Below are 14,471 nucleotides of genomic sequence, written 5' to 3' on the forward strand. Positions count from 1 at the left end.
CATTTCTTTGGGAAAGTCATCATCTTTTCCAACGCAATGGGATTTATCTTAATAAGCAGGGGATCAAATTAGTATTACTGACTGCCAAACAGTGTCCAAAGTGTGCGTCACGGGGCGCCACGTTCTCAAAACATAGGCCATGTTTATCTGCAACCACAGATAAGACAAGATTCTAAGGACCAACAAGCACAAATTGAAACTCAATCCCCCAAACCCCTCCCTCCAGAAGAGATTGATTTTTCCTCATCGGCCCCAACTTTCTGGCCACGTCCACCGCTGGATTCAACCCAAACTTTGGAGTTGTCTCCACATTGCCAAACACCACCACCGGACCGCACATCGCCCCCGTACGATGACTCATCCTTGAATGCGCAAAACCCATTGTCTATTAACAACTTCCAGATTTCACCGACAAGAAACAAGCCCACCTTTGGTCTCTCACAACATAGTCCAAACACATACTCAAGGTCACGTTCTTGATGTCATTATCTCTAAAGCTGTTGACATCACATCTGTTGATGTTAAAGATCTGGCTATTTCAGATCATTTCGGTGTGTTCTTTGAAGTACAAATAATCCCAAAAATTCAGTCAACCATTGTGTCAACTCAAAAAAGATATACAAACAAGGACACAAGTGATTTGTTTCTGAAAATTATGTCTGTCTCAACATCTGCAAATGCAGAAAGTGTTGATGAACTTCTGGATAATTTCACCTGGAAAAATCTCAAATGTCCTGGATGCTATTGCTCCTATTAAAACTAAAACCAGTTTATGTAGACCTAAAACACCTTGGAAGTCGACTACGAGCGTGATGACTTTGAAATCAAAGTGCAGGAAAGCAGAGCGTGAGTGGAGAAAAACTAAACTCACAAACTAAAAGCTCACTTTGACCTGTACAGACATATGTCTTTGTAATTTTAACAAAGAGTTGGTATTAGCTAGACAACAACACTTTTCTGAAATCATTAGTAAGATACTTAACAATTTTCACACTCTATTTGCTGTGGTCGGCAAACTCACAAATCCTCCAAATCAAATAGCGCCAGAACTCCTCTCAACAGATAAATCCAATTAATTTGCCGGCTTCTTTAGTGAAAAAGTACAATTCATCAGGTCAAACATCATCACAAACCAGTAAAATTACAAAATGGTGCAGCACTTAAAATCACCCAGGAATAATTCAATTACCATGACAAAATTTGCTACAGTGGATCAAAAAACAATTATAGATTTGCTGTTTTAACATCTGACTTTTTCAAAACTATTATGGAATCTTTTCAAACTAAGTGACAGCAAATAATCAACTGCTCACTTCAGTCAGGTGAACTTCCTAAACCTCTGAAAGTAGCCGCCGTCATGGCCCTTCTAAAAAAAGAGAACGCTGGATATCCCCTTGTTAGTAAATTATAGACCCGTCTCAAACCTTCCCTTCTTGTCCAAAATTGTCAAGAAAGCTGCATTTAGCTGTTATGTTGCACACAAATGGAATAAGCTGCAAACAGAAGTGAAGTCAGCCCAGAGTGTAAATGCGTTTAAATCCAGGTTTAAAACTTTGCTAGATTCTTATACTTTTGATTAAGGTCCTCTAAACAAATATTTGTTTTTCTTTTATATATTTTAGAAACCCCAATTTATTTCTTCAATTTTCTTTTAAATGTTTTTAACGTTTTCTGTGAACTCATTCTATCCCAAATGACATTTCACAATGAGTCTGAAAAAGCCTGGTACAGAATGAGTTAATGTGTTTAAATGTTGTCAATGTATGAGCTAGTAATTCCCAACCCCGGTCCCCAATTGGGCTCTTCCACAACGTTGCAGTGCAATATAAGACATAAAGAAACCAGACAACTCAATAATCAAGTTTGTGTTAAGCACATTGAGTTGCCTTGTGTATGTAATGTGCTATATAAATTAAACTGCCTTGCCTGTGACAATTCAATTTCACTCATACAGGATGAAAAAAGTATCTATCTATCTATCAACTAGCAGTATATCTTATAATTATATAAAAAAAAATAGTAATTAAATTTATCCATGCATCGTATGTGCAGGAGCAGGGATGTCACGCTCATATTTGTCACGTGCCACATTGTACGTATGCTTTTTCTCAGAGAGCCAAGATGAGTCATAACGAGTCAATGCAATTATTCAGTCCGGGCCTTGCACAAAATGAGTCCAAAGGAAACATAAGTTATCAACACAACAAAACATTAAAAAAAAAAGTTTATTTAATACTGAATACCGGGATTCGCACGACCCACAAAGTGTCAGAAATAACAACGCTTCATTCGTCACAGTAAACTTGTGGCGTAGACCTACACAACAGGAACAGGATATCAATCATGGAATCGCTTCTTCTCACCTTAGTCATTTTTGTATGTCCCTAATCACAATTCATTATATTACATGGATGTTGTCATGAAACTATAAAAAGACAATGAAAACACAAAACAAAACATGTGAACAAATGCCTTTAAAAACAGCATTTAAGAAATCATTTACAAAACTGACTGATTGGTTTCCATTGCGCCTTTGTTACAGTGAATGTAGTATAGGTTCATTTACAGTATATTAAAACACCTTAAAGCGGAAGTCAAGCCAAACATATCTTTTTCAAGAATATGTTCTATCCAAGCGTTTGTGGATTGTAAAATAAGCAGCAAAATGCACCCGTTTTTAGCCATCTCTGGGGGCGGCCATTTTGTCTTCTGTCGACTGAAAATGACATCACAACTGCTCACAACGACCAATCACGGCTGACCTTTTTTCTAAATATGAGCCGCGATTGGTCGTTACGAGTAGTTGTGATGTCATTTTCAGTCGACAGAAGACAAAATGGCCGCCCCCAGAGATGGCTAAAAACAAGTGCATTTTGCTACTTAACTTATATTCCACAAACACAATATTTATCAGAATGCCCTGTTTCAACTAGTGGGCCTGGATAGAACATATTCTTGGAAAAAAAAAACATGTTTGCGTTGACTTCCCTTTTAAGCAGTAACAGAAACATACATTGACACATTTCATGTTCCAAAGTATTCAGTCTTGGAAAAGAACTTCTACTAGCTGACCCCGGATGCTTCTTAAGACCAAGGCCACCGTCAAAGGGAAGCAACAGGCACGCGACAGGCATACATCTCGCAGCTTTACATCTTATTCGTTAAGACAAAGGAAGAAACGCTGTCTCGGCAGACATGAACACATGAACAGATCCTTTCCTCAGCACGAGCACACGCCCCCCTGCCGTATTATTGCACTTGTTCTAGAAGAATCCAACACAAGTAGGTCGTCGGCTACAAAGAGTCTACTGAAGTCGTCGGGAATGAGGTTGACTCCGATGCGGTATTTTTACGATATCATCGCGGTCGTCGACACATGGAATGAATATTGCTTGCTTCAAGTGGTTAGATATGTTGCTCAGTCTTCAGAGTCACACTCATTTGAATTAAACCAGAGGTGGGAGGAAGTCACAAGTGTGCAAGTCATAAGTCACAAGTTTCAGTTTTAGCCTTCAAGTTTCAAGCAAGTCCAAAGTTACTGAGGCAAGTTAAAATAAAGCAAGTCAAGTGGAGTCCGCATTTAATTTCAAGCTAGTTGAATGAAGTCATGACTTGGCTTAAACAAGTTCTACAATAATGCTCAGTCACAGGATATATTCGCACATTAGCCACCTTGCACTCAGTATCCGTACGTGCATTGGTAGTGGCTTAGCTGTAACAACACATTCACATAATTTTTAAATTGATCCAACCAGTGCCATCTATTCCTTTACTGTCATCTCAATTTAACGATTAACCGACAGGAAGCATAGTTAATGTGTGCGCACTATTCCTTTACTGTCATCTCAATTTAACGATTAACCGACAGGAAGCATAGTTAATGTGTGCGCACTATTCCTTTACTGTCATCTCAATTTAACGATTAACCGACAGGAAGCATAGTTAATGTGTGCGCACCTATCGGGAAGCTAAGCTGAGAGTTTAAAGTAGCTAACTTGTCTTGACGTTAGGTGTCATAGCTGTTGTTTCTTATCTTTGAGTTTTACGTTTATCGCTTTATTCTTTTCTCAATTAAGCAAATCGACGACAACACTTAGTTGATGTTTGACCAGCTAAAAGTGAGCTGAACAGTGAAGCTAACGTAGCTTACCTGTGTTTGTGGATTTTATAGTGACGGATGCCATTAGATGTCATCGTTGCCATGGCTCTTAACGTTTGAGTTGCTAAATTTCCATGTTGGCGTTCTATTTTACCCAGAACAAAATCCTTGAATCCAAATTTAAGAATCGTCGCTCATTCCATCATACTTGTGTCATGAGGTGGCCTCATCATAGCATGCTGGTGGCTTGCCAAGTTTGTGTGCACCAAACAAAAACTAACTTGTCTTTCACGAACAAAGTGGGACACTAGCACCAAACAAAAAATAACTTGTCTTTCAAGAACAAAATGGGACACTATTGTGAAAATGTGCATTTTCAAATGTAAACACGTGAGACTTTCAAGGCATGTAGTTCAAGTCTAAGCCAAGTCGAGTCAAAGTCGAGTCTTTCATCATTTTTAGCTAAGATTGTCCCAAGTTGTAAAATTGGTGACTTAAACCTGACTTGGGTCAAGTCATGTGACTGGCGTCCCCCACCTCCGCTTAACACGGCAGCGCTCTTTTATCTTGTGACCTACTCGAGTGCGTTGAAAGTTTGACAACAGATCCCAAACTCCAGCGGTCACGGGGACGTCAGCGTCCGTGGCCGTGGCCAGTCTATGGGACCTGCTTCCTGGAGCTGCTGCGACCAAGGCTGGCGCTGCTGGAGCGGCGGGAGAGGACCGGTGTGGCCACAGCGGGGGAAGTCTCGTTGGAGCAGCCGTGTTGGAGCAAAATATCAATGCAGCCTTTGCTCCCGCCTTTTCTGGCCATCATCATGGCCGTCTGGCCCCGGTGGTCCCTCGCTTTCACGTCGATGCCGTACTGCAGGTGGAGAAATGACACAGCATGACGTCTGTCCGGCAAAAGCTCATTTCTGAAACACAGATGGAAGCCCTGCAACTGGGACGCTTCTCAAAGCTACTGTTTCCCAACCTTTATTGAGCTAATGCGCATATTTTGACATCAGAAAATTCGCACAGCACACCACCAAACAAATGCTTGCGGTAATGTTGGACATGGGCAAGCTGCGGTTTGGGCTGGGGCGTGTGGTCAACACTTCGTAAAATGGATACCGACATAGAGAAGTTGAGGGCTCGCCTCGAAGATTTCATCGCCAATTTTGGCCAATTGATGTCCATTGAGCGCTCCAGCGAAAGACTCAAGGCTGACCAAAATTATTGTCAGCCTGGACCCTTATCTCCTGGATATTGATGTTGCCGGACGCTGGAGCCTTGTCCTATCTCCCCCTAATTCTGAGCTTCATGTCGCTGTTTAGGACTCAGCGAGGTCATCTGCACGGCGACCAGACAATGGTGTTTTGGCGCGCCGGCTGGTGAGCAAGGACACAGAGTTATGCACACTCGCGCCTATGGTCACACGATGCAATACACAACAATTATCAACGCCGTCCGTCGGCCTCCACCAACTCCTCTCATTCCCTCAGAAATAGCCCATGTGTTTTCCAATCCCGCACTGAGCCCTTCCCTTATCGGAGCAAAACTTTTTTGCCATTGCCCCATTTCCATCCCCTCTCAATAAAACTTGCCACAACAAGATAAGACCAATTAGATGTAGTCACACCACAACAAAAGTGTACTGGATTTGCTACTGGAGCGTTCGTTCCAGGCAAACGAAGGAGAGACGAGACGAAGAAGAAACACACCCAGATGAGCAGTTGCGTCATGACCACGTCGCCCAGCTGACAGGCGGCGTGCAGGGCCGTGCCCGCAGGGGTGGGCTGAGCGTTGATGACCTCCTTGCTGCTGTGGGCGAGCAGCAACAGGAGGCGCGCCAGGTCTCGCTCGGTCACCGCCGAAAGCAGCCGCGCCGGCATGTCGTCGTCTGCTCGTGCCTGGAGCGGCGGCACGAACGCCCGTTGTTCGTACTTGGCACGAATCCACGACTCTCTCTCCTCACTTAAAAAAAATAAAATAAAATAAAGAACTCACATGCATCAATACATCTCAGCTTACAAATGTATTTTCTTCCACAAACCTGTTCTAAAACCGAAACGTTCGCAAGCCGAGGTCATGTTTCCCATTAAAACGAGCGGAGATCCAATTAATCCGTTTCACATTATAGTGATCTTATTTTGATTGCTGTGTGCACAAAAATTTACACTGTGCAATATAGAAATAGGTGAGAACACAATTTATGATGATGCAATACCAGTGGGCGTGCTAGCAAATCACTGTGCAGTGTTTTAGTCTTTTTGGGTAGAGTAATGTTTACATTCATTGTGATTACTTATAGCCCTTAAATGCCCCCACCTCCCACAATGCAACGCAAGAGCTGTGCTGCATTGTGGCGGCCATTTTAGGCAAAAAATAGAGCTACTGTAAGTGAAGCACAGAGTCAATAGTGTTTACATGCACAAACTTCTAAGCCATCCACGGTCATGCTAAGACTGTTCGTAAACCAAACCTAGCGTATAGCAAATATCCCCCTTTTCTCCCCGCCGAAAGCCGTCTGAGTGCACCCACCGTGAAGCATTGGGTGTGGGCTTGGCCCTGCCCAGAGTGCGGCCCTCCCAGATGCTGTTGGCCGTGTGGTTCCCAATGGCGGACAGCACTTGCGTGAGCTCTCCAGGCCAGTCGTCCAGGTCCAGCGATCGCACCCGAGACAGATGAGTGCCCAGGTTCCGATGGATTCCCGAACACTCAATGCAGATCAGCGCACCTAGGTTGAGACTGGCCCAAGTGGGGTCTTCGGGGAGATAAAACCATCAGAGGTGTGATCGTCAAAGTGGGCTACGCGGGCTCCCTCGTCTAGTCGTATTTTTACAATACAAATGAAATAAAATGCATTAAACGTGAAATCCAATTCAACACAGTAGTATAAATATTATCAACCGATGCCAAGGTATTGAAAGGTGATATAAATGACCATGCAGTCACAAATCACTTGCGTTCAACTTCTGCATTTAATATTTATTTAATGTTGTCGATTGAAAATGACATCACAGTTGCTCAGGGCTCAGGTAACGACCAATCATGGCTCAGCTTCAGAAGAGAGGTGAGCCGTAATTGGTCGTTACCTATTTCACTTTCAGTCGATAGAAAGGGGCAATATGGCCGCCCCCTTACGATGCCTAACAACGGGTGGATTTTGCGGCATAACTCATGTTCCACAAACGCAATATTAATCAGAATGCCGTGTTTTGACTAGTGAAAGATATATAGAACATATAATTAATTGTAAAGACAATTTTTGGGTTGACTTCCGCTTGAAATTGCCCTGCTCCATCATGACTGTTTTATCTTGAATACCGATCCGTATCCGATGTATGTATGTTGCATCACAAGCAATTTATCGTTTCATTGTAGGAGTCTGCAGTGGCAATAAGGTTATCTTATCTTATCTTATCTTACTGAACGTTGGACTCAAGTGGACAATAAAGCTGCAGCTTGAGAAGCATGCAAGCACTCACTTGGCGCTTCACAGTCCACACACAGATTGTTGCCTTTGGTGTTACGGATGGCCTGCAGTGCCACCGCCTCGCTCTGGCTGCTGCGTCGTGCCTACACCCCCACACACACACACGCACACACGCACGCACCGCACATGTCAAATAAAAATTACTGAATGATTTATACACTTTATCTCATTACATGTATTGTGAATAATCAATAACAAAATAAGAAGGTAAGTACAGTACAGAGCACTTTCACTTACGAGTCAATTGCTTGTATCACCAGAGCCGGCACTTTACCCTATTTTGCCGGTCAGTCTTCCGTCCGTGACGTGGGCACCCTTCCGTCATCGTCCCTCCGTCCTTATTCGTAAAAATAATCATCCGCCGTTCCCGTCCGTTCTCATTCTTTAAAAGCGCTTCCGTCCTCATATTTTAACAGTCCGTCCCTCCCGCCAACCCCCCCAAAAAAGCATCCGTGCATGACGCCGTGGGAGGGAAGCTAATGGCAGAGGAGTGTCAACCAAGATAGCATTTAGCTGCCAACACAACCACCGTCGCTTACCGGACGACGTAGCCCGCCAGGGGACATCACGAGAATATTTAAGATTGTGTTATAACGCAATACGTTTTCAGTTTTGATTGCGTTATTTCACAATTCCCAAAAAAATATAGCAAAATAACGCAAGAGGAGAACGAAAGACTTCCACTTCCGGGTCATAGCTTTAAATGTACGCCGTTGCTGGCATAAGCATGAATGACGGTTTGGAGGGGGTTTTATGCTCTAGAAATGTCCCAGGCAAGGACATAATTTGCATGCAGAAGGTTAAGGTATGTACTAAATGATAACAGTTAGTTAGCAAAACAAAATTGCTATTCACCTTTTTCCTACGCCCCAAACACGCCTTATCCCAGATTACACATGCAAAAATGGCTGGGTGTGTTTCTGTCAGTCGTCAGGCATACATTTTATGCCGTAATCCATGGTATTACATGCGTTGAACCACTAGAGGGCAGACTATGCCTGGATGGTACAATGTTACTGCAGGGAACGCACTTGAAAAATAGAAAAAAAAGGGGCAAGAAACAGCTTGAAGCCTCTCTCTCTCTCTGTCAAACTGCTGCTCGTTGTGAAATGAGTTCACTCGACTGCCATCATACAGCATTCGTATCTCAAAATTTCACTCACAAGTTGAACACAAAATCGGAGGAATGACTGCTTGTATCTGGAAAAACTCCTAAGTCGGGTCATTGTAACTCAAGGCACCACTGTATAGCGATTGGAGAGTCAGGAATGATCAATGATTGTGAAGGCAGTCGTATTTGGAATCCTCTGCTCAATCAAATCACCACAAAAGTATTTTTAGTCGACCATATACTTCCACTATATAAAAATCTATTCATCAATCTATATGAAGAATAATTTCCTGTATGTACGGATTCTGTTCATTTGAACCCTCTATTTCCTATTTAAGTTAACAAGCGTGTGCACCTTGTTTCTGCCGCTCTCACACGATTGCAGGCTGGCTAAGATCTGACTCTCGATGGCCGACACCCACGAGTCCCTCTCCTCCAGACTGGGAGCCTCAAAGTGCCACGTCTGTCCAGTAAACGACACGATGATAAAGTCGGCGTTTTCTTCATCTGAAAGACGAACAAGCGATAGCCTCTGTGAATCCATTTTGATCAGGCCAGGAAGAGAAATTGCATGCAGATGTCAAACTAAGGCAACAAAGCCCACATTGCTGTGGCAAACGAGAGAAATGAAGGCATTGCGATCGGCGATGAAGATATCAGTCAAACAGTGGAAATGTGAGCACAAATGTTACCTGTCCTGTTAATGTTTCTCAAGCTACCAAAGCTCTTTAACTTCCACATTTTGCGCTTGGCTGCAGAGCAAGAGACAAGCACAGCGGCAGAAAGACAAAGCAAAGAAAGAAAGAAAGAACAGATGTTAAAAATAGGCTGGGAAAATATGATCAGAGAAAGTCACATCTAATTAAAGGAAATGAGGCACAGAAGATTTTTGTTTGTTTTTAAAGGAATATTTGGGCTCATTTTTAAACCGGAGCCAATCCCAACTGACTTTGGGACAAGAGGTAGGGTACACCATGTACTGGTCACCAGCCAATCAAAGGGTCCATATAGACAAACACAAATTCACAACTAAAAATAATTTAGAGACCATGTGTGAAATCCACAGCTAGGCGTTGGCCGTTATCCGTTTCAAGGTTTACTGTGGTGGAAAAAGGTTGCTCATTTTGAAGAGGAAGGATTTACAAGATCGCCATGCCTCATGCTTTGACAAAGTCAAGGTATTGTTAATGTCTGACTACAATGCTGCCTTGAAATCGTTTGTAATCAGCTGTGAAGAATTGGCTTGTCTACAATTCGTGAAGTAAATTACGATGGAAACGCTACTAACGCAGATAACTAGCTAACTAGCAGTGTTAATTTCGTAGACTAAAATTTTTCGTCATTTATTTCGTCACGAATATTTTCATTCAGACGAAAACGAAACGAAAACTGAAATAGAAATCATTCGTTGAGACCACCATAATGATAACTAAGTTTTAAGATGGCATAATATTGTCATTTCAACATTTTTCATTTAAACAAAGTTTAATAATCACACGGCTGTATTTTGCGAAGTTGCGATCGCAACTATTAACACATAATCAAGAAAATCCTGCGAAGTTGCACTTTCACGCAACTTTGTTTAAACACCGCAACTATCTCGCAAAAAAGCATAAATTTGGGGATTATTTTGCCTAAAATGGCTCTACAGACGCCCAACTGGAAATAGTAGTGGTAGCTGAAAAACGAAGAAGAAAATCCATACGTTACATCTTGTTTTAGACAATGGCGAGTGTTGACGGCAGAAAGACATGGCACAGGGAAAACGTGAAGCATTTACCAACTAAATATACAGCATAGGACCGTACAAACCAATATCCGGACCTCTTGCACGAAAGCAGGGGTAAAACTATTTTGTTCTAAATGCAGTGTAATAGAAGAAAGTCATCCATCGACAAGCACTTCACGACTGTATTGTTCCAATTACACGTGAAAGGTTTTGGCACTCTCTACAAATACTCAGGGAGGCAATGAAAGCGAGCTCTGTCGGGAGCACGGAATGAATTAAGGTGAGAAACTTAGTTAAATAAAATGTGTATGTGAGTAACGTGTGTTAAGCCTCGAGTTGGGCAATATGCTGACGTAAATCAATCATTAAACTGTGTAAACACTAATTGTGTTAGTTGAAGTTTAATCATCAGACAAATTTGACATATGTGCAAAATTATCAACTGAAGAAGCATCACTAACTCCCTTGTGTACAAAATTGTACTCTTATAATCACACCCACAAATCATTTAAAAAATGCTTGTGAAATCCTGGAGGGACTGGTTGAACTAGTTACAAAGGTGTGTGTTATACTTTCTGTATAAAAGTTGGAATGTATGCTGAAGGAAAACATCGACTAAATTATTCATTTAGTCGACTAAAATCTCTCTTTATTTTCATCTACTAAAATTGGACAAAAACTAAAATACAATGAGAAGGCTAACTTATGACAAACTAAATAATTTTAGTCAAAAAACTATAACTGAAACTAAATTAAAATAAAATTAAAAATTAACACTGCTACCTAGCATGGTTAACATAATTCCGTCTTCACTTTTAACGCTCGTCGGAAAAAAACAAGACTCTGATCTGGCCTGCCATTAAAAATAATTTTGATGCCACTAATTTAGAGTCTTCCATGAAGTTAACAAAAATGTTGGAATGTGAAAGGAAGCTGGTGTACCCGGAGAAAACACACACAAGAATTGAGAAGAGAAAAATTCCAAAGAACTGTGAGGCAAGTGTGCTTAGAACTGGCACCCCACAACCCAGCCCCCCTCCCCCACACGACCCGCTGCTCCTAATTCTGGTCAATTAAATTCATTGAGACCTTTATAAGTGTGCCGAATTACCTTCAGCCTGCCCGACGACTGCGTCTCCTTTTTGATTCATGCTTTTCTTCCTCCTATTCTTTTTGCGGTCACTCATGGGAGATGATTGGCCAGCATCTTTTCCGGAAAATGGTCCGGACGCCCCTTCAAGGGCATCTGACAGTTCAGGCAAAGGCAATCAAATCTTTAATCACAGACTTATTTACAGTGGTGGAAAGTAATTAAGTACAAACACCACAACTACATTTCTGTACTTTCAACTGCTTACTTTGTCAAAACAGTCTTGTTACTTTTTTCAATCTTTGCAGCCAGCTGCTTATCCTTTCCTGGCTAGCTCGCCAAATGCCATAGATAAATAGATGACCCAATAAGACACAGATGGTTGTAGGTGGCAATGTGCTCTTTACTGGACATAAAGACTATTGATACACACTCAAAAACGTATTTAGGAAATTGAGTGAACAAGCAAAGAAGCGAGTGGGATATTCCCTTAAGAGGAAGCTCATTGTGTAAATCTCATTTCATGTAGCCACCATTGAGATTAAAGTGACTTCGCTCAAAATGTTCTCTCTCCCTGTTATGGGTTTCATAGTAAGGACACAATGTAAAAAAAAAAAAAAAAAAATAGATAAGAGACCTTGACTGGAATATTGGGAGTTTTTATCTTAGTTCTGAACATTAGCAGAGCTAACACGTTGTTTTGATAGCGTAAAAGTCATGCAAACGCTGTTTAGCACTTAACACCATGTGACTCTTCACAGTACTACTACCCTGTAAGTTAATGAAAGAGAAACATATTTTTCATGCAAATATTAATTTGTCTTCATGGCAAGCACACAAAACAGCGATGATATTGTATATAATTGACAGTATCAATATTTGTTTCCCTGTTTTAGTTTTTTACTTAAAGTAAAAGTCAACTCAAACATTTTTTTTCAAGAATATGTTCTATGCAAGCCCACTAGTTGAAACAGGGAGTTCTGATAAATATTGCGTTTGTGGAATAAGTGTTAATCCACTCGTTTTTAGCTATCTCTGGGGGCGTCCATTTTGTCTTCTGTCGACTGAAAATGACATCACAACTGCTCACAGCGACCAATCACGGCTCAGATTTAGAAAACAGGTCAGCAGTGATTGTGAGCAGTTGTGATGTCATTTTCAGTCGACAGAAGACAAAATGGCCGCCCCCAGAGATGTGCATTTTGTTGCTTAACTTATATTCCACAAACGGAAAATCAATCAGAATGCCGTGTTTCAACTAGTGGGCCTGCTGGGAACATACTCTTGAAACAAATATGTTTGGGTTGACTTCTGCTTTAAGTAAAAGAGTTGAATCAGTACTTTTAATTTGACCACTTGTTTGTTTTTTTAAACAAATACAGTTGATATTATAATGCTATGCATCCCAATTCAAATGACAGGTTTTTGTGCTAAAAAAAAACGAGAACAAGAACTTTTCCACCATTGATGTGACCTATAATAGATAAAGTGGTTGCACTAATGCACATACCTTCTTATAAGTGGGGATGTGGCTATATTCAGAATGAACCGATTCATTTCAAACTCATGTTAAATGGGAGTCAGCATACACCTGCTTCGTTTAAAGTCATTCTCACTAACCTGAAATAAAGGTCAGATGTACTAGTGGGCTTTTACTGATATTTTTACAGTCACATCTTACAGCACAAGACAGGGTCCATAGAGAGCTTTCACAGCATAAGTGAGATCTCAACTCAGTGTCTAAAGGCATCAGTTAGGAAAACTGGACATTATCTTAGTTGTTTATTTTCAGTCCCACTCTTAAAAAAGATTACATTTGTTTTCATTTGAATTGTACGTGTTCTAGGTCATATTAACTGTGGAAAACGTTTTGCAGTGATTCAACTTATATCACAAAAACCTGGTTGACTTTTTATATCCACTGTATTCTGCTTAAGTCAAAAGCATAAGTACTTTTTGTCACTTGTGCTTATTTGCCTCAGAGCAGCTCTAGAATGAGTTCATACCGACGCTTTGTGCTTTGGTGGACAAAGATGAGGCGCAGCGCTGAAGGCCTCGCTCTCCTCCAGCAGAACGGTCATCGAGCACAGAGAGAGTGGAGGGACACAACTGAGGAACTGACGGACAGAAAGGAAGTGTCTTTATGCATACATCTACACAGGCTTTCTCAGACTAGGCTTTGTGAAGCGTATCTTGCAATGAGTTTGGCACCACTACAAAAACGTGCATATCTACATGCGGGGACCAATAAAGCAAACAAAATGAAGCAATGACTACTGTTTAGCTACTATTTTATTTTACCTTTACTTCAGCTACTAAAGAAACTACAGTAAAGAAGGCTAGAAAGATCTTCACAGGATGGCCGTACAAAGAGATAGAGAGGATGTGCAACAAGTTAGGGTGATTAAAGCTATAGATGGAAACAGTGTTGTTTTCGTCAACTATGACGATGACGAAAATATTTCGTTAACGCCCCTTTTTTTTTCATGACGACAACGAGACGATGACGATCGAGCTAAACGTGCTGATTGAGCTCTGGGTTGATTAAAAGTTCTAATATGATTGTGTGTTGAGATTTAGGGTGTCTTTTACGGGGGAAAAAAAGAGGTGATGTTTCAAAAACAAAGTTGTATTTTTGAAAATTGACTTGGTAAAAAAGAGATTTTCTTCCCACATTGCACTTTCATTTTAATATCATACTATGACTTTTTCATGGGAAAAAAATATGACTGTATTCATATAAGATTACGACATTTAATCCTGACAAAACACATCTTTGCAAAGATTACAATTTGACATAAAAAATGTCTCTACTCTCATGCCTTTTTTTTTCTCTAAAAAAAAATAAGTATTTGTTATTGTAGCATTAAGACTTTCTCTAAAAAAGTGAACTTTTTCATTCCTATGGCTTTTAGGGTACACATGGTTGTTACTGTGTTTAATTAGTGTTATGATTTTGGCA

At 41.0% G+C, this 14,471-nt stretch overlaps 1 protein-coding gene and 1 long non-coding RNA gene across 4 annotated transcripts in view; one reads left to right on the forward strand and one right to left on the reverse strand.

The window, feature by feature from the left end:
- Window positions 1-2,864: 2,864 nt before the first annotated feature.
- The window catches only part of agap2 (ArfGAP with GTPase domain, ankyrin repeat and PH domain 2), a 35,255-nt gene continuing 23,648 nt past the window's right edge, over window positions 2,865-14,471 (reverse strand). For 2 of the 3 annotated variants that reach the window (XM_086032702.1, XM_086032694.1), the window contains 8 exons: window positions 13,516-13,626; window positions 11,531-11,665; window positions 9,383-9,442; window positions 9,046-9,197; window positions 7,572-7,662; window positions 6,625-6,847; window positions 5,805-6,057; window positions 2,865-4,963 (listed from right to left, as the gene is read on the reverse strand). In XM_086032702.1, the coding sequence (XP_085888828.1) occupies window positions 4,757-4,963; window positions 5,805-6,057; window positions 6,625-6,847; window positions 7,572-7,662; window positions 9,046-9,197; window positions 9,383-9,442; window positions 11,531-11,665; window positions 13,516-13,626 (1,232 nt within the window). In that variant the 3' untranslated portion in view covers window positions 2,865-4,756. The remainder of the gene's footprint in view (window positions 4,964-5,804; window positions 6,058-6,624; window positions 6,848-7,571; window positions 7,663-9,045; window positions 9,198-9,382; window positions 9,443-11,530; window positions 11,666-13,515; window positions 13,627-14,471) is intronic. The other variant, XM_086032698.1, reaches the window with a different exon arrangement.
- Window positions 9,676-13,782, forward strand: LOC147153595 (uncharacterized). The gene is made up of 2 exons (XR_015087080.1): window positions 9,676-9,868; window positions 13,492-13,782. It is a non-coding gene; the product is annotated as an uncharacterized LOC147153595 (long non-coding RNA).

The sequence above is a fragment of the Filicampus tigris genome, chromosome 1, assembly GCF_054856515.1.
Source record: "Filicampus tigris isolate MCC_2025a chromosome 1, RoL_Ftig_1.0, whole genome shotgun sequence".
Classification (NCBI taxonomy): domain Eukaryota; kingdom Metazoa; phylum Chordata; class Actinopteri; order Syngnathiformes; family Syngnathidae; genus Filicampus; species Filicampus tigris.